This window comes from Mus caroli, unplaced genomic scaffold (genome assembly GCF_978045245.1).
Source record: "Mus caroli unplaced genomic scaffold, Mus_caroli_1 scaffold_11, whole genome shotgun sequence".
Taxonomy (NCBI): domain Eukaryota; kingdom Metazoa; phylum Chordata; class Mammalia; order Rodentia; family Muridae; genus Mus; species Mus caroli.
Genome location: NW_028227266.1, coordinates 51,382,501 through 51,403,059, shown reverse-complemented (window position 1 = coordinate 51,403,059; position 20,559 = coordinate 51,382,501). Strand labels below are relative to the sequence as shown.

The 20,559-nt window shown below is 42.5% G+C and overlaps 1 protein-coding gene across 3 annotated transcripts in view; it reads right to left on the bottom strand.

Annotated features, from left to right (window-relative positions):
• Positions 1-20,559, bottom strand: part of Exph5 (exophilin 5) — an 81,641-nt gene that overhangs the window by 9,287 nt on the left and 51,795 nt on the right. For 2 of the 3 annotated variants that reach the window (XM_021172238.3, XM_029481705.2), the window contains 2 exons: positions 20,173-20,221; positions 6,626-6,761 (listed from right to left, as the gene is read on the bottom strand). In XM_021172238.3, coding sequence (XP_021027897.1) covers positions 6,626-6,761; positions 20,173-20,221 — 185 coding nt within the window. Of the gene's footprint in view, positions 1-6,625; positions 6,762-20,102; positions 20,222-20,559 lie in introns of all 3 variants that reach the window. The other variant, XM_029481706.2, reaches the window with a different exon arrangement.

Here is a 20,559-nt window from a genome sequence, read left to right as displayed (position 1 = left end):
GGGGCGAGGAGATAACTCAGTCAGTAGAATGTTCACTGTACAAGCATGAAGACGTGGATTCAGTCTCCAGAAAGAAACCAGACTAGTTCATGAATTTCCAATCCCGGCAGTGAAGGAAGGGAGAGCAGGGATAAGTGGGTGGGGTACTGGAGCTCATGGCTAGCCCCCCTAGCCTGAATGGAAACTCCTGATTCCAGGAAGACCTGGCCTCAAACAGCAAGATAGGGATCAGAATGTCAGCTCAGTCATTCAGAGGGATTGCTACATAAACAGGAACACTGGATCCTGAGTACAGGTGTAAAAGGCAAGGTATGGTGACCTGGATCTGTAATCCTATCACTGGGGAGGCAGAGATAAGGGATTCCTGGAACTCAGTAGGCAACCAGTGTAGCCAAACTGGGAGCTTCAGGTTCAGTGAGATACCCGGTCACAAAAAATAAGGCAGAAGTTGGGGTGATGGCTCAGCAGTCATGCAAGCCTGATGACCTCAATCCCTAGAACCCATATACAAAAGCTGGGTGTGATGGCATCCATCTATAACCCCAGGACTCCTACAGCAACAGGGGAAGTGGAGGCAAGAATAGGCAAAAGCTCTCTTGAGCCAGCCACCATGAAATATTCTGTAAAATGATAGCAACCCTGCTTTTAAAAGGTGGAAGGTGACAAAGGACACCTGAGAGTTGACCTTTGACCACATGAACACTACTCACGTCTATACTCATGCACACATAAACATAATATATACAAAACATAACTGTCTGAAAGGTAGAGATCTCAGTCAAACAAGTGCTTACCCAGTGTGGCAGTCTGAATGAAAATGGCCCCCAAAGGCCCCAGGGAGTGGCACTATTTGGAGTTGTGGCTTTGTTGGAGTAGGTCTGACCTTGTTGGAGAAAGTGTGTCACTAGGGGAGCTTTGAGGTTTCAGATGCTCAAGCCAGGCCTCTTCCGGCCGCCTGCTGATCTGAATGTAGAACTCTCAGCTACCTCTCTAGCTACCATGCCGCCAGGCTTCCCACCATGATAAAATAGCCTAGACCTCTGAACTTTAAGCTAGACCCAATGAATAGTTTTCCTTTTTAGAAGTTGCCAGTCAGAACCCAATGCCAATTTGGGCCTCTCCGTGTGTGTGTGTGTGTGTGTGTGTGTGTGTGTGTGTGCACATATATGCACAAACTCTCATGTGCATCCCACGCACACACACCATTTATACATACATACATACATACATACATACATACATACATACATTAATAAAAAGGGTAGAAAGCCAATTAGGAAGACACTCAATATTGATCTCTAGCCACCACACACATAATAACTCACCTACATGCTCACCCACACATATATGAACACATACACACAAAACAAGGTGGAAAGCTCTTGAGGAACCACATACAAAGTTGACTTCTAGCCTCCACATGCAAATGAACACACACACACACACACACCTTCACACAAACCTTCACACACACTCCTGTGTGTGCATGCATACACACAGTCATATTTTCCTAATAAATTTTAACCAGGTCCTCTCTGTATATCTACAGTCTATTTACTCTTTGTGCAACATGGGCTAATAACAGAAAAAAATAATGTAGGTCACAATATATGCTTGCCATTGAGTCACTAGGCAAGCTGAGAATTATTAGTTCATGTCTATTTCTTTTACACCACAAGGTTACTGTAATAGTTCAATGGTTATTCACATTATGAGACTGTAATACAAATAAGCCTGAGCATGGTATGTGGTTTCTCAGCTGTTCTGTTCAGAAAATATCACTACAGATAAAAGTTCAGTACCATTGAATGTATAAACACTTAGTGGATAAATTTGGGTGATATGTGGAATTCAAAGTTCTATACAATATTAATAGATGATATATTAACTGTTGACTTATTTTCAAGAAAACCACTGTAATATAGTACTTCCTATTTATCAGGCACAGGACATCAATTAATAAATACTTATATAAACTTTACAGGGATGGCATTTTCACTATTTTTGTTTTATAAGTGAGGACACTGAAGAAATCAAGACAAGACCCTGGTCACTTAGTGCAGGGATTTGGACCCAGACCCTGTCTCCTGAGTCCTACTACACCAAGGCTTGAGCCAAGCAAGCAAGATTTTATTTATTAGGAGGCAAAGCTACTGTTGCAAACCAATGCTGACATTTATCTTATGGTCCCAGAGAGGGTGCGAGCCAAGCCAGGACCCAGTGATCTCCTTATAATATGAAGGATGGAGGCCAGGGCTAGACCCAGGGTACCAAAAGTACCTTAGTCTGCAACTTTAGACAAGTCACCATACATCATTTAAGTTGCCGTGAGCAACATACCTAGCAAGCTGGTGGGAGACCAAAATGGGGACAATGTATCTTGCAGGTTAAGGGATTTGTTTGCAGTTAAGATAGTTAAGAGTAAATTCCTGGTTGTTTTATGTTAAATTCTTTCAAGTTAAGGTATGTATTGGTAATTGAGAAGAAGTTCTTGTCTGTCCTGTGCAGGTTAAGGTTTCTGTTTGCAGTTAAACTACAAATGTTTCTGTTTATCCTGTGTTTAGTTCATGCAAGTTAAGATTTCTATTTGTAATTAAGAAGTTCCTGTTTCTTAGCTCTGATGTAAACTTCTTGCAACCCCATTTATACGATGTATATCCTTACCCATGATCCTTCTCTTCCATTGTATCTTTCTAACAGATCTCTCTCACCTCTGTGAACACCTTATGTTTCCTATAAAAGGGACTTCAAGAAGCCAGCAGGGGCTGTTCTCTTAGGGTAAAACAGCTAGCTGACCAGTCCCAAGTGCACCCCAAAGTACAGCTTCCTTTAATTGGACGATCATGGATTTGATCTTTTTGAAAATTTCAGGCTTAACACTGGCATTATTTTGTATTGTATTTAATCATAGTAAACATTTTCCTCTATTAAGCTATTATAAATGCACACTCTTTTTTTCATTTTTTTTATTAGGTATTTTCCTCATTTACATTTCCAATACTATCCAAAAAGTCCCCAATACACTCCCCCCCCAACTCCCCTACTTACCCACTCCCACTTTTTGGCCCTGGCGTTCCCCTGTACTGGGGCATATAAAGTTTGCAAGTCCAATGGGCCTCTCTTTCCAGTCATGGCCGACTAGGCCATCTTTTGATACATATGCAGCTAGAGTCAAGAGCTCTGGGATACTGGTTAGTTCATAATGTTGTTCCACCTATAGGGTTGCAGATCCCTTTAGCTCCTTGGGTACTTTCTCTAGCTCCTCCATTGGGGGTCCTGTGATCCATCCAATAGCTGACTGTGAGCATCCACTTCTGTGTTTGCTAGGCCCCGGCCTTGTCTCACAAGAGACAGCTATATCTGGGTCCTTTCAGAAAAATCTTGCTAGTGTATGCAATGGTGCCAGCGTTTGGAAGCTGATTATGGGATGGATCCCTGGATATGGCAGTCTCTAGATGGTCCATCCTTTCGTCTCAGCTCCAAACTTTATCTCTGTAACTCTTTCCATGGGTGTTTTGTTCCCAATTCTAAGAAGGGGCACAGTGTCCACACTTTGGTCTTCGTTCTTCTTGAGTTTCATGCATTTAACAAATTGTATCTTATATCTTGGGTATCCTAAGTTTTTGGGCTAATATCCAGTTATCAGTGAGTACATATTTTGTGAGTTCCTTTGTGATTGTTACCTCACTCAGGATGATGCCCTCCAGGTCTATCCATTTGCCTAGGAATTTCATAAATGCATTCCTTTTAATAGCTGAGTAGTACTCGATTGTGTAAATGTACCACATTTTCTGTATCCATTCCTCTGTTGAGGGGCATCTGGGTTCTTTCCAGCTTCTGGCTATTATAAATAAGGCTGCTATGAACATAGTGGAACATGTGTCCTTCTTACCGGTTGGAACATCTGGATATATGCCCAGGAGAGGTATTGCTGGATCCTCTGGTAGTATTATGTCCAATTTTCTGAGGAACCGCCAAACTGATTTCCAGAGTGGTTGTACAAGCTTGCAATCCCACCAACAATGAAGGAGTGTTCCTCTTTCTCCACATCCTCGCCAGCATCTGCTGTCACCTGAATTTTTGATCTTAGCCATTCTGACTGGTGTGAGGTAGAATCTCAGGGTTGTTTTGAGTTGCATTTCCCTGATGATTAAGGATGTTGAACATTTTTTCAGGTGCTTCTCTGCCATTCGGTATTCCTCAGGTGAGAATTCTTTGTTCAGTTCTGAGCCCCATTTTTTAATGGGGTTATTTGATTTTCTGGAGTCCACCTTCTTGAGTTCTTTATATATATTGGATATTAGTCCCCTATCTGATTTAGGATAGGTAAAGATCCTTTCCCAATCTGTTGGTGGTCTTTTTGTCTTATTGACGGTGTCTTTTGCCTTGCAGAAGCTTTGCAACTTTATGAGGTCCCATTTATCGATTCTCGATCTTACAGCACAAGCCTTTGCTGTTCTATTCAGGAATTTTTCCCCTGTACCCATATCTTCGAGGCTTTTCCCTACTTTCTCCTCTATAAGTTTCAGTGTCTCTGGTTTTATGTGGAGTTCCTTAATCCACTTAGATTTGACCTTGGTACAAGGAGATAGGAATGGATCAATTCGCATTCTTCTACATGATAACTGCCAGTTGTGCCAGCACCATTTGTTGAAAATGCTGTCTTTTTTCCACTGGATGGTTTTTGCTCCCTTGTCAAAGATCAAGTGACCATAGGTGTGTGGGTTCATATCAGGGTCTTCAATTCTGTTCCATTGGTCTACTTGTCTGTCGTTATACCAGTACCATGCAGATTTTATCACAATTGCTCTGTAGTACAGCTTTAGGTCAGGCATGGTGATTCCACCAGAGGTTCTTTTATCCTTGAGAAGAGTTTTTGCTATCCTGGTTTTTTGTTGTTCTAGATGAATTTGCAGATTGCCCCTTCTAATTCCTTGAAGAATTGAGTTGGAATTTTGATGGGGATAAATGCACTCTTTAAAGTGTTTATATTTTTCTAAGACTTTGCCTTATAACAGACATATTAGTGTACATATTTTATGATAAATACAAATCAGTTGTGCATTTATTGGTGAAATACTCCCTAATAAAAATCAGATCAGACACAGAAATAAGTATTATTCAAAGTGCTGCAGCTCAGCGTCTACAGAAGCCTTTCCTTCTTCTGTTAAGGACTCACTTTAGTTATATTACTTCCTATTTAGTGGGTTTTTTTTTTTTTTCAACCTAATGAATCCTGAAAAGCAAGGCGTGTCAGCATCTGAGTGTATGGATGTACAAGCAATGTGCCAATCACATCAGAGCAGGCACTAGAGGGATCTTTTCCCTTCTGTTCGGGACTTGTCTGTAAATGCTCCTGAGCCGTCAAGGCCAGCAGAGTTCATCTTGATCACTAAGATCGTAGGAGCAAAGCAGTCTCAGGGAAAAGCCATTTGATTCCGAGTCACTGAAACAATCCACAATAAGAGTATGAAACGATGCCAGATTATAATGGTGAAAAAGAGACAAAGAGACAAAGAAAAAAAAAAAAACAACTCTATAGAGTGAATGAAATCTGCCTTCAAAACAAATGATAAGAATCTCTCCTCTTAGAGCTGTTTATGCCCCTCCACACAGTAAAGCCTATGTCAACTACAAAGCAAATTACATTTAGAATAGAAAACACAAAAGATCGTACCCAGGAGGAGCCACTATTCTTTTTTTTTTTTTTTTTAGTTTTTCGAGACAGGGTTTCTCTGTATAGCCCTGGCTGTCTTGGAACTCACTTTGTAGACCGGGCTGGCCTCGAACTCAGAAACCCACCTGCCTCTGCCTCTCGAGTGCTGGGATTAAAGGCATGCGCCACCACGCCCGGCTCAAACTCACCGACTCAAAGGTGTTCAGAAAGTCACATTCATGTGACTATTTTTCTTACTACTCAAGAGGCCAGAGAAATTAGTGCTCTTTCTCCTAACTTAGTTTCAGAGACGTGTGCCGGGATCATTCTTCTTCAAGCAAAGCTTCATTTGGATTAGACTTTCCCCTGGTCCTTGCCCATCTTGGCCAGAGTGTTCCTAGACAGAGCCGAGAGTTCGGCTCTCGCGAGTGACCACCACTGGTTCTGTTTCAGCGCAAAGCGATTGACTATGTTTCCTCACCGTAACACTGCTGAATAACCATGGACCAAACTTTCCTAATAGCCAGGCCGATTGTGACCCAGGATAACACATGTAAGGTGAACTACGGTATCAATTATAAGATTCATGTGCATCATGTACTTCTGGGATCTAAGTTAGTTCAGTGAACTGTTTAATGACGACAGGATTTTATCACAGTGCATTTATGCCCTAATCAGGAAGATCCTTTTAAGAGCAAGCTTAGATGTGTTTCTTTTTGACCCAAGGTAAAATATTAAACATTATTACCAGTCTATATGTCTGTCATTCTTTGATCTCAGATTATTGGCTTAGATTTATATTTAACCATAAGATCCAAGATCTGGGTTCATAACATAGAATGGAATCCTCCTCAGATGAAGGAAGCAAGCCCAGGCCTTGACTTGTTTAGAGTGTGTAGTACCAACTACAGTTAGTATTTGCCTCTCTAGTTCCCGGAGTTACCAAGGAGCACTGATGCACGGGCTTACCTTGGAAAAACTCACTCTCCAGCAGGGAAGCGTCCCAGGGCGGAGGCATACCGCTCTCCTCCCTCATGATGGCTGGCTTAGGGACAAACACACTGGCAACTGGTTGGTTCCCAACAGGTGAATTGTATATATTTGCCTGTTGATTTTAAAATGAAAAAAAAAGAGAGATTATTTTTACATTTTCTCTAGCTAAAGTATGCGCATGTTCTCCCAGAATGCTAATAGTTCTAGTCTAAGAATAACTGATCAATTTTGCCAACACTTGTTTCTCAGTTTAGTGTTCCCTTATTTTTGCTGTTTACAGTGGATCATGAACACCACATGTACACATAGCCTCATATGCATGCCTCCCTAGGTATATATTCATGCATACATTATCCTACACACATATTCATATGCATATATTCCCTTATATATATATCCTCATATTCATACTCCCCTATACATACTCACCTAGGCATGTTCCCCTAAACATACCCCCATTCACACATGCCCCTATGTATACTCATGCACACTCCCCTTCACACATACATACACTATCCTACACACACATTCTTATGTATAATCCCTTATACATAATTCAATGTATGTTAATTCTTATAATAACAATGTTCAGGGAGACACTGAGACTCTTTCAGAATTAAACAGGCCTTATGGTAGGAGAGTGATTCCTGGCAGTCAGATAATTAACCTTTCTCAAGTTGGGAGTATTGGCTCCATGGCGATAATGGCTAGGACTTTGGATTTCCTGACTGTGCATTTTCTATTAAGAGTATCTTAGCAGCCATCCAGGTGGACCTTAAGTTTTGTGAGCTCAGAGGGCTTCAAAAAGGACAGCGTTCCCATCTAGAGGTCATTCAGATCGACAGGACAGAGAATAAACACAAGGAAAGTGATCACACACATGTGACATGAAAATGGAAGGGAGGAAAGGGACCAGAGGGCAGAGGCAAGGAGGGGACAGGAAAAATAAAGTATGGGCGTGCCGTACCAGAACTCAGCACACTCATGAGGAGTTTGAAAACAAATTATATTTTTAGAGGAAGAACAGTAGAAGCCGGGCGTGGTTGCCCATGACTTTAATCCCAGCACCCGGGAGGCAGAGGCAGATGGATTTCTGAGTTTGAGGCCAGCCTGGTCTACAGAGTGAGTTCCACGACAGCCAGGGCTACACAGAGAAACCGTGTCTCGGAAAAAAAACAAAACAAAACAAACAAACAAACAAACAAAAAAAAAAAAACAAAAAAAAAACAAGACTGGCGAACCCTCACACACAGCTGTGAGCAGATTTAGTAATTCTTAAATGAAGTATTGAATGGTAAGATCTTGCTTATCTTTTTAAATGACTGTTATTTTTAAAGGATCTAGGAGACAGATAAAAAGCTAAAGTTGTATTCTGTTAAAAAACAAAACCTAGCCAGTGTTCGTGTTGATATCAAACTCAGTCACTGGCCTACTTTGAAGCTTGAGTTGGTTTATAACCTTGGGGGGATTGCCCTGCCCACCTTCACTTTAGGTGCCACAACTCCTCCTGCATTTCCATTGGCAAACTGGCTGTCAGTCTTGCCTCCTGCCTCAGTTTGTCCTGCCAGGGTTTGATTCCTGAGCAAGTCTGGCAGCTCTGGTCCTTTCCTCTTTATTCGAAGGTCACCCTGCTATCTAGTCCGTCTGTGCCTTTTGAGCACTTGGCTCCCTTAGTGTCTCCTTTCTACCTCATATCTCATCTTATCTATGAAGTCGGAAGCCAGAGGTCTCACCTTGACAAGGCCCTAGCTAAGAGTCCAGGTTCCTTTACACCCCACACCTCCCTAGTTTGCCCCAGAAGCCTGCCAAGCTTTCATTGACTTGTGTTTGTAGCCCTATGGGCATAAGTGAATTCTCACAAAGGGGGCTTATCAATAAAGAAACAACACTCCCAAGATAATTTATTCATTATTGAATGTAATCTGTCACACAAATATAAAAATCTAAGGTAAACAAATAAACTTTGATTATAGATACCCATTAGAGATATGAAAACTGAAAGTTAACCACTTGAAAAAAAATTTTTACAACTGTTTTCTTTTTCGTTTTTTGAAAAAGATTTATTTGATATTATATTTAAGTACACTGTAGCTGTCTTCAGATGCACCAGAAGAGGGCATCAGATCTCATTACAGATGGTTGTGAGCCACCATGTGGGTGCTGGGATTTGAACTCAGGACCTTTGGAAGAGCAGTGCTCTTAACCACTGGGCCATCTCACCAGCCCTTGAAAAAAAATTTTTAAGTTTGTTCTTTTATCCCTAGACAATGAAGATGCTTCTCATTCCCATTCTTCCAGGCCTCGTCTGTCTTCTAGTTTTGTTTCACTGTTTTGAGACAAGGTCTTACTTTGTAGCCCAGAATGGATTGGAGCTCACTTGGTACCCCACCAAGCTGGCCTTGACATCACAGAAAATTTTACTGCCTCAGTTTCTCAAATAATTAGAGGTGTGTACTACAACACTGGTTCAACTCTCCATTTTATTAACAACTTATAGATGTTATAAAATTCATCATTCCAAAATCTATAGTTTTGGTAGTTGGTACACAAAGAACTTATTAGATAAAAATCACCAAGGATGATTCTGTCTGTCTGTCTGTCTCTGTCTTTTTCTCTCTTTTTTTTTTTTTTTTTTTGAGATAGGATTTCTCTGTGTAGCTTTGGCCACCATGGAACTCCCTCTGTAAACCAGGCTGGCCTTGAACTCACAGAGATCTACCTGTCTCTGCCTTCTGAATGCTGGGATTAAGTTAAAGGCATGTGCCACCACTAGGATGCACTTAACACCCAAACAAACTTCAGATTTCCTCCGTGCATACCAGAGTACATGCCTGTGGCCTCTTGGATCTCAATTTTGCATAGGAAACATTTATAATGAAGTGGAAAATTCATGCACTGGGGCTCAAGTGAGAGGCGAATATCTGTATGTTGGAAGATCCTTCTATCTAGGGACCCAGGCTCTTTTGTTTAAGACCAACCCTATACACCCAACATATCCAGATACTTCTCGAATAGAGATATGTGAACTGAATGGCTAACATCCACAACAGCAAACAAGCAAACAAACAAACAAACAAAAACAAAACATGATTTCACTAACATGCAGCTTTAGCTCTACAGCTGATCAGAGGTTGATATAGGCATGAGGAAGACAGAACATCATCTCGGCTCTACAGACTCTTTTAACTAAGCAGTATATGAGATGTTATCACAAGTTGTTTTCTTACCAGAAACAAGTAAATGCAGATTATCAAAGTTGTTACATTAAAGACTTTGAGTATTTTATTAATCTTGGTACTGATATCATCCCCACCTTCAGGAAACTGAAGTTTTAAGAGGCCATGCCATTTGCTTAGATCCCAGTGGATGTGGAGAGAGGATTAATTCCCAGGATGTTGGCTTTTAGAACTCACACTGAATCTCACTGCTCCTAGCAGAATCCCATAGTTCTTGGTCTATCAGAATGCTGTATCCAGTAATAGGGGTTTTCTCCAGCTAAACACAGGCCTCATAGCACTGTGAGAGTATCTCATGCTTTGTGACCCAGATCAGACATGGATCTTCAGCTGAGGCTCACTCTTCCCTCCAATGCTGCAGAATCACCATAAAACAAGAAGTCTATTTCCCATCCCTGACTTGGAAAATGAGGTTCAAACACCTCTTTGCATTAAAATCATGTAAGGGCCCTTTTCCAACTTTGGTATAAGCCTTTCCTTCTTTGCACAGCTTCCCTGTGCTCCAAGGTCTGACATACGCAAGGCCCTAAATATCATAGACTTCTAGACCCTTTTCCCTGTGTTCTTCATGTTTTACTCTTTTTCAATGTTTTCTTTTTGAAACAGCTTGCTGTGTCCTGCATGGCCGTGGAAGGGACATCACGACATAGTTTCCTGCCCCTGGAGCAGACCCAGCAGGATGTAAATTCTCCACAAGGGTTAAGAGTTGCTGCAGTCATGGGGCTTGCTTGTATAATAATGCACATATTTTCATGTTCCTCCTTTGAGGAATGCTCTCCCTGTTAAGGTTAGTGACTACATGATAATTAGAAACAGCATGAGTATGGGAGATAAGAATGTGTTCTTCAGCAAATGGTAAGTGCTGTGTCCTTTAAGACGTTTTTTTTTTTTGTTTTTTTTTTTTTTTTTTAAGATTTATTTATTTGTTACTTATATGAGTACATGGTAGCTGTCTTCAGACACACCAGAATAGGGCATCAGATCCCATTACAGGTGGTTGTGAGCCATCATGTGGTTGCTGGGAATTGAACTCAGGACCTCCAGAAGAGCAATCAGTGCTCTTAACTGCTGAGCCCTTCAAGATAGTTCTTAAAGCTGTAGGAAAGAACTCTGAAAACATGAGTTCAAGAATGTCTAATTTCTCAACTATGCAAAATATAAGGATGCACTATTACTTCTATGAGGGGCTTCATGGACCTAAAAAAACAAAGGTAACTGCACTAATGAGCCACCTTGTCAGAAAGATACAAAGGCAGGTAGATTCCTGAGTTCAAGGCCAGCCTGAGACAGAGTGAGTTTAAGTCCAGGTATAGTGGGACTGGTAATCCTGGTATGGGAACCCACCCAGCTAACCTTATTGTTTGTGCTTATAAAGCCAGACAGATATCTGAGTTCATTTTCTATATTAAAAAAAATGTACTTGGGCTAGAGAGATGGTTCAAACGTTAAGAACACTGACTGCTCTTCCAGAGGTCCTGAGTTCAATTCCCAGCAACCACATGGTGGCTCACAACCATCTGTAATGGGATCCAATGCCCTCTTCTGGTGTATCTGAAGATAGCTACAGTGTACTCATATTCATAAAATGAATGAATAAGATCTTTTTAAAAAAAAAAAAACCCTGTATTAAAAAAAATTGTACTTGATGTCTCTTTTAAGAATCAAGAGGCCAACATTCTGGTTGGCGCCAGCCCTGGGCCATCTTGGGTGCAAACTCGCTGGACAGTCCCATGGTCCCCAGAGGACTCTCCACGCCACAGGAGCTCTAGCACACGAAGGATCTTAGGATCACTGAGGAAAGTCGGCCTCCAGAGAGGGCTCTGACCCCGGGACTCAGGTGACAGTGCCATCTTGTATCCCGGGTCTCTCAGAGACCAGTCCACACAGGGGACTGTGTGGGCCGCAGAAGCCACAGAGCTTCTTGGACAGGGTCCCTCTGGCCTTCATCTTCAGCCAGGAGGCAGAGCTGAGCTCCAGACCTCTGTGCACCTTCCCTGCATCAGGAGAGCTTGCCTGCAGTGAGTATTCTGACCACTGGGACTCAGGAAAGAGTTGGACTCCCAGGAGTGCTGACAGATGCTAACAGAATCACAGGAGGAACAAGCTCCAGCCAGAGATAGCTAGAACATCTAACACCGGAGATTACCAGATGGCGAAAGGCAAACGTAAGAATCTTACTAACAGAAACCAAGACCACTCAGCATCATCAGAACCCAGCACTCCTACCTCAACGAGTCCTGGATACCCCAACACACATGAAAAGCAAGATTTGGATTTAAAATCACATCTCATGATGCTGGTATAGGATTTTAAGAAGGGCATTAATAACTCACTTAAAGAAATAAAGGAGAGCACTGCTCAACAGGTAGAAGTACTTAAAGAGGAAGCACAAAAATCCCTTAAAGAATTATAGGAAAACACAACCAAACAGGTGATGGAATTGAACAAAACCATCCAAGATCTAAAAATGGAAGTAGAAACAATAAAGAAAACCCAAAGTGAGACAACTCTGGAGATAGAAACCCTAGGAAAGAAATCAGGAACCATAGATGCGAACATCAGCAACAAAATACAAGAGATGGAAGAGAGAATCTCAGGTGCAGAAGATTCCATAGAGAACATGGACACAACAATCAAAGAAAATGCAAAATGCAAAAAGATCCTAACTTGAAACATGGAGGAAATCCAGGACACAGACCAAACCTAAGGATAATAGGTTTAGATGAGAATGAAGATTTTCAACTTAAAGGGCCAGTAAATATCTTCAACAAAATTATAGAATAAAACTTCCCTAACCTAAAGAAAGAGATGCCCATGAACATACAAGAAGCCTACAGAACTCCAAATAGATTGGACCAGAAAAGAAATTCCTCCCGACACATAAAAATCAGAACAACAAATGCAGTAAATAAGGATAGAATATTAAAAGCAGTAAGGGAAAAAGGTGAAGTAACATACAAAGGCAGGCCTATTAGAATTACACCAGACTTCTCACCAGAGACTATGAAAGCCAGACGATCCTGGACAGACTTTATACAGACCCTAAGAGAACACAAATGCCAGCCCAGGTTACTGTACCCAGCAAAACTCTCAATGACCATAGATGGAGAAACCAAAGTATTCCATGACAAAACCAAATTCACACAATATCTTTCCATGAATTCAGCCTTTCAGGATAATAAAGGGAAAACTCCAACACAAGGAGGGAAATTACACCCTAGATAAAGCAAGAAAGTAATCCTTCAACAAACCTAAAAGAAGACAGCCGCAAGAACAGAATCTGAACTCTATCAACAAAAATAACAGGAAGCAACAATTACTTTTCCTTAATATCTCTTAATATTATCAATGAACTCAATTCCCCAATAAAAAGACATAGACTAACAGACTGGCTACACAAACAGGACCCAACATTTTGCTGCTTACAGGAAACCCACCTCAGGGACAAAGACAGACACTACCTCAGAGTAAAAAGCTGGAAAACATTTTTTCAAGCAAACAGTCCAAAGAAACAAGCTGGAGTAGCCATTCTAATATCGAATAAAATTGACTTCCAACCCAAAGTTATTAAATAAAAAAGATAAGGAGGGGCACTTCATACTCATCAAAGGTAAAATCTACCAAGATGAACTCTCAAATCTGAATATCTATGCTCCAAATGCAAGGGCAGCCACATTCATTAAAGAAACTTTAGTAAAGCTCAAAGCACACATTATACCTCACACAATAATAGTGGGAGACTTCAACAGCCCACTTTCATCAATGGACAGATCCTGGAAACAGAAACTAAACAGAGACACATTGAAACTAACAGAAGTAGCAGAAGATGGCCTAGTCAGCCATCAATGGGAGGAGAGGCCCTTGGTCTTTTGAAGATTATATGCCCAAGTACAGGGGAATGCCAGGGCCAGGAAAAGGGAGTGGATGAGTTGGGGAGCAAGTGGGGTGAGGGTATAGGGGACTTTCGGGATAGCATTTGAAATGTAAATGAAGAAAATATCTAATAAATAAGAAGCAGTTTCAATAGATATGCAGTATAACTGTGAGACACAAAGTCTAAAAAAAAAAAAAAGAATCAAGAGGGCAAAGTCATAAAATGCTGATTCATAAGATAATCAAAAGAGAACCTGGGATAATGATTTGAATTGATATGTAAATAAAAGACTGGGCTTTGGTCTATAAGAGCTGAGCTATCTACACAGCAGTCTAGAGAGCCAGCTCAAGCAGAACACAGAGCTGTCAGCTTGCACCCACATTTGAATTCAAGTTGTTCCTTTGCCACTCCCAAACATCCTTTCCTCAGGGGCTCCTCCCTAAGCTGAGGCTGGTCCTTGGCAATGGCTGCTCAGCCTTCTAAGTGCAGGTCCTGTGTTACTGCTTTCTGTCCTCAACCCTGCAAGCAGAAGTCATTCCCACTGTACTTTTCGTACTCTTTTGTTATTGCATTTACACACATTATAATATTGCACATTACACTGCAAAAATAATACATTGCCTAATATTACATTTACACAACATCACACATTACAGCATCACATCCAAGGTTTGGATTCTTTTTATTTTCACTCTGCCACTAGCTTTCTCTTCTTCCTACCTACTAGAGACCTCGCTCCTCTCTGATTAAGGAAACCAAGGATCCAAAGACAGATGAGTCAGGCCCTGGAGGTGGCGAACTTCCAAAGGGAACGATTAAAGCCGTGCCTTCTTATTTGTATTGTGAGCATCAACAGAATACATCGTCTGCAAGGGCTGATTAATGCCAAATGCAAGGTACTCTCCTGCCGTGGTAATAGTCTCGCCTTCTGGACTTCTCTAAACCATGTTTTAAAAATTTGTGTGTGGGAGTGGTAGTATGGTGTGTGTCTGTTATGTGTATGTGTGTGCAGGTACATGCACCCTGTGTGCACATACTGAAGTCAGAGGAGGATGTCTTGCCTTCCTTTATCACATTCCACATTATTCCCGTGACAGGGTTTGCCACTGCCTCTGACGCTCATCATTTTCAAACCACTGGCTGGCTAGTGGGCTCCCATGATCCTCTTGTTTCCACCTCCTGGTGCTGGTGTTACCCGGATGTAATATGGCACCTTTTTATTTTTTCAAGTTTTTTGTTTTTCAAGACAGGATTTCTCTGTGTAGCTCTGGCTGTCCCGGAACTCCCTCTGTAGACCAGGCTGACCCCACACTCAGAGATCTGCCTGCCTCTGCTTCCTGAGTGCCAGTGCCACCTGTCTTTGTAAGCTGGAGCATATGTAGGAGCTGAGGGTTCGAACTCAGGTCCTCATGCTTGCACACAAGTGTGCTTCCCCCTGAGCCGCCTCCCTAGCCCAGCTAATACATCTGTTTTTGTTTTTCTCATTTGCTACCAACATTCTTATATTTTAAAAATTACTCATTCATTTAAAAAGATATTATAGGGCTAGAGAGACGACTCAGTGGTTAGGAGCACTGGCTAAACTTTCAGAAGACCTGGGTTCAATTCCCAGTACCCACATGGCTACTAATAACTGTCTAAAATTCCAGTTCCAGGGGATCCAACACTGTCTCACCTCTGTGGGTACTGCATACCTGTGGTATACAGACATGCATGCAGGAAAAAACAATTAGACATAAAATAAAAGTAAATAAACCTTTAAAACTATTTATTTATTCGAGGGTATGCATTCCATGGCATGGTTGTGGAGGTCAGAGGACAACTTGCAGGAATTAGGTCTCTCATTTTCCATGTGGGTTCCAGGGATAAAACTGAGGTTTTCGGGCTCTGTGGCGACCATTTTGACAGTCTTCAGTTACCCTCAGTTACCCTTTAAATACTACACTTCTATCTTTTCTCCTTATATTCTTAGAACAAATTTGTGGCCTAGTTAAGGATTTATTACCCCCACTTTGGAGATAAAACAAAATTTCAGGTAAATGTCATCCTGACATCACATGAGTGACATATGGCGATGGTGGCTATTCACACTCATCTGACCTGATCTCAAACTCTGATCTTTCCAGTGCAACTTTCGCTAATGCATACACATATGTGACAACACATGTAATGCATACACATACATGACAGCACATGTAATGCATATACATACGTGACAACACATCTGGAAGGAGGAACCTTGCCTTAAACACGCCCTGCCCTTCTGAGAGGAGTGACACTTTGCATCTAGTTATGAACTGACTTATGGCATGCCAACACAGAAAAGCACAGAGAAAAGTAAAAATGATAGCATAACTGAGTTAATGAAAAAAAATTTTCCATTTTCAGGAGGCAGAAGCAGGCAGATCTCTGAGTTTGAGGCCAACCTTGTTTACAGAATGAGTTCCAGGACAGCGTGAATACACAGATAAACCGTGTCTTGAGGTGGAAAAATAAGAAGAAAAAAAGTGTTTTCTATTAGGACCCTGAAAAGCCTGCTGGAGGGAGGTCAGCATAGTGGTTATTTATAAATGTCACACAATGGAGGCCTGACTCTCCCCAGGAATGTCTGCATCAGAAGTTCTCAACCTGTGGATCATGATCCCTTGGGACCAGGGATCAAACATCAATCATATATCTTGCATATTAGATATTTACATTATAATTCATAACAGTGGCAAAATTACAGTTATGAAGTAGCAACAAAAATAATTTTGGGTTGGGGGGTCACCACAACATGAGGGGCTGTCTTAAAGGGTGGCAGCACTAGGAAGGTTGAGTACCACTGGTCTGCACGTCTCTGGGTGGAATTACTTAATCTTCTTGTGCTGTAGTGACTTGTTGGTAAAATGAAACTAAGGACAATAGAAAGCAGTGCTTCCTGTCTGGACTGCTGAGAAGACGAGCTGACTTAATAGCTGGGGACTACTGAGAATGGGTTGGGCACTAGCAAGTCTTTCCTGCCTACTCTTGCTGTGCTTTGGGGTTATGGAGAATTTTCTGGAGAACACCTGAGACCTCATGAGCTAGGCAGCTGCCCAATAGGATCTGTATGACACCAGCGTTTTTAGATGCTGGCTCTCAGGAAACGGGGAACATAAAAGCCACTGAATAAACAAGGCCTTTTACACAACTTCAATGCCCTCTCCTGATACTGTCTGCAGTGTTGACATAACTAAACAAACACAGCTCCTGCCAGAGTGTAACCTTCGAACACTTGAGAACTTCCTAGGGTGGCCAAACCTGCAGGGCGGCTGAGGGAGCAGGAACCCACACTGCCTGATGCGATCAAATGCCTTGGCAAAGTCAACAAATTAAATTAGAAGGTGCTCCCGGATTTGTTCTGTGTCTGATCTCTGGCAGAGATCACATTCAGCAATGTGTTCTGGGCCCTGTGGCTTAAAATCACGTATTCATTTCGGCTTTCTGGTTCTGGACACACAGGCTATACCAGGCAGGGATAGGCAGAGAGAAATGAGATGCTATCTACATTTTAAGTCTCACGTTGGAGGTGTGTCCCTCCAGACACAGTGCTGGCTGCAGTAAGCTAAGCTAGAATGTGTTCAGGGAAAGTAAGAGCAACTAGCTGGTTCAAGTCAGATTTCTGTGTCATCTCCTCCTCCTCCTCCTCCTCCTCCTCCTCCTTTTTCTTCTTTTCCCCTGAGATGGGTCTCATGTAGCTTGGGCTAGCCTTGAACTTGCTATGTAGCAGAGGCTGCTGTGAACTTCTGACTCTCCCATGTGATGGAATTACAGGCATATATCAACACACAGTGGGTTTGTCTGGTGTATGCACATGCAAGTGTTCATGTGTGTGTGTATGTGTGTGTGTTGTGAGATATGGTCTCATATAGCCCAGGCTAGCCTTGCTGAACTCAGGCAAGCACTCTATCAACTGAGTGACATCTCTGTCCCTGAAGGTGGACTTTAACTTTAGAAGAATCTAAAAAAATCTCTTGTCAGGAACTTGTTCTTAACTGGAAGCTACATGTTCCACTGGGAACAGCTGGCAATCTCATAAATGGATAGAGGAGAGATCCTGGCATCCTTTAGGCAGAGGCGAGGCACTGTTACAAATCCTGCAGTATACTGGCCAACACCCTCACAGAGCATGGTTCCTATCCGTGTTGGAGTCTGAGGACTCCCGGGCTGGGTGATCTCTAAGTTTCCATCTAATGCCAAATCATTTGGTGTTTCTGAAGTGATTTGTTTCTTTAAATTGTGCAAATGTTTAAATAGTGACTGCCATCTCTTGTCAGAGGAGGGTTGTTCGATCATGCAGTAAACTGCACACAAAATACTAACATCCTTTTATATCATTCCTGACCAGCTGCCAGTGAAGTGGTGGGACATTCATCCCCTCAGATCCGGCCAAGAATCCCTGTGGCACCACCATCAACTCCCCACATGACATACATAGCTCTGGCTTTAGGGGGAACATCCATTCTTTTCCTCTGGTCACTGGTGGGCTCGGGAGCCACTCTCAGACTCACTGGCAAGTCCTTTACATGTTAAGAGCTGTGAAATAGTTCATTAAATATGGCAACCAGAGTGATTTTTTAAAAAATCCTTTTTCAAGGCAGGGTTTCTCTTTATAACCCTGGCTGTCCTGGAACTCACTTTGTAGACCAGGCTGGTCTCGAACTCAGAAATCTGCCTGCCTCTGCCTCCCGAGTGCTGGGATTAAAGGCGTGTGCCACAGCGCCCGGCCACTTTTAATTTTTAAAAATAGATCCCCCCTCACCTCCCAACACACACACTTTAAGCTTGCTTCTCTTCTTGCTCTGGAACTTGCCGAGTAGACAAGGCTGGCTGGCCAGTGTGCCCCGGGGATGCACCCATCTCCATCTACACAGCGCTGGGATGACCAGTGTACACACCACACATGGCTTTGTGTGAGCGTGGGAGCACACATGCCACAGTGCACATGTGGGGCCTGAGGACAACCCTGAGAGCCATCCTCGGCTCCTATTCCGTTTGAGACAGGGTCTCTCTTGTCCATAGTTGAGTATTTCAGATGAGCTGACCCAGGAGTTACTGAGTGAGCCGTGGATAATTGTCTTATCTTTGCCTCCCATCTCCCAGGAAAGGGGTGTGCCGGGATTACAGCCCTTTGTGTTTTTATGCTATGCTGTCTGGTGTTTACCTGGGTTCTGGGGAATCCAAATTTAGGTTATCAGGCTTGTGTGGCAAGTGCTTTACGCTTTACCCATTAAGCCAAAGCCAACTGCCTGGCACCCAGTTTTGTTTTTGGTTTATGTTTTTTTAGCAAGTTCTGCAGATAACACTCATGTCCTTAGGCTTGGAAAACAAAGGCTTTATTGACAGAGCTGTCTCTGTAGCCCCAAATGTTTAGAATAATTATCCAGAAAATAATTTCAGTACTTGGGAGGAGAGTCCACTTTGTACTACAGAGAACCGCTGCTGAGGTCCTCCTCAGCACTCCTTACTACTCCACTCGTACTTTTTGTAGGGAGTGGGCATACCAGTGCTTAGGCTACAGTGCTTCCACAATTGCTTCTGCCATCTTTCTACATTCTCAGCAGCCCCCTCAAAAGCCTACCTTTTATTTACAAATCATAATCTATATAGAAAAGTTGTAGGGGTACACAAAACAGAAGTTATGACCTCAAAAAAGCAAAAATAGAAAATGTTGGATTCTCAGCCTTGAAGAATATAGGAACATAGTGCTGTGTACAGTGGACAATTGGAATTTTAGCCTTTGGAACTGGAACAATGGCTCAGGGGTTAAGTGCACCCAGGTTGATCATCCCCTGACCCCATGTTGGCTCCAGTTGTAGGGATATGACCCCCCCTCTTCTGGACTCTGAGGGCACTGCTTGCAAGTGGTGCACAGATAACCAACTTGCACTCACAGCAAAAACACATACATGCATAAAATCATTAAAATAAAAATAGTTGATTTCTGCCTTTGGTCAAGCTCCTCCTTCAGTCACACACACGTCATATTTCAGTGGTTTCCACTTTGAAACCACTTTGTCCATACTCAGAAAGGATCCAGTTAACACCCACTTGGTTATAAACTGTAGCTATGGCTTGCCCCATGCCTCTTCCCCCACCCACCTGTTTAGTGCTGTAGGAGTGACAGTGACAGTGGCTGATGGCTCGTGCCAGCTCTAGCGTGGTGGAGATACAATGGTTTCTGCTTCCTGCAGAGGCTAGGATATGAGGCTACCTGTGGCAGAGCCAGCTGGAAATCTACCATCCAGGGACCTTGGGCTCTTTGGGAGAAATGGGAACTTCTAACATAACTTTGAAGAGGAGCCAGGAGAATTCTGCTCACCAGGTAGCCAGGGCTAGATGATACAGATGCTGAGGTTTTCAGAGTCACCTTTGGCTCCCCAGCTACTTACCGCAGCTGTCCCCCTCACAGACGCTGAAGGTCTTACACGCTCATCGCACCTGTGGAAAGACATTGAAATAGTTTCTTTGAAGAGGCTGATAGCACAGTAGCACATTTGCCCTCTACATAGCCAATAGCACATTTACTGTTACATGACAATATCAAGAAGAATGAGATGGACTTCTAATGCTCCATAGAAGGACGCCTCTTGGTTAGTGCATCACTGAGCTGCATTTCAGAAAACTTTTCCTGCTATTATTTAAAGCTGATATTTCTTTTTTTTTTTTTTTTTGGTTTTTCGAGACAGGGTTTCTCTGTGTAGTCCTGGCTGTCCTGGCACTCACTTTGTAGACCAGGCTGGCCTCGAACTCAGAAATCCACCTGCCTCTGCCTCCCG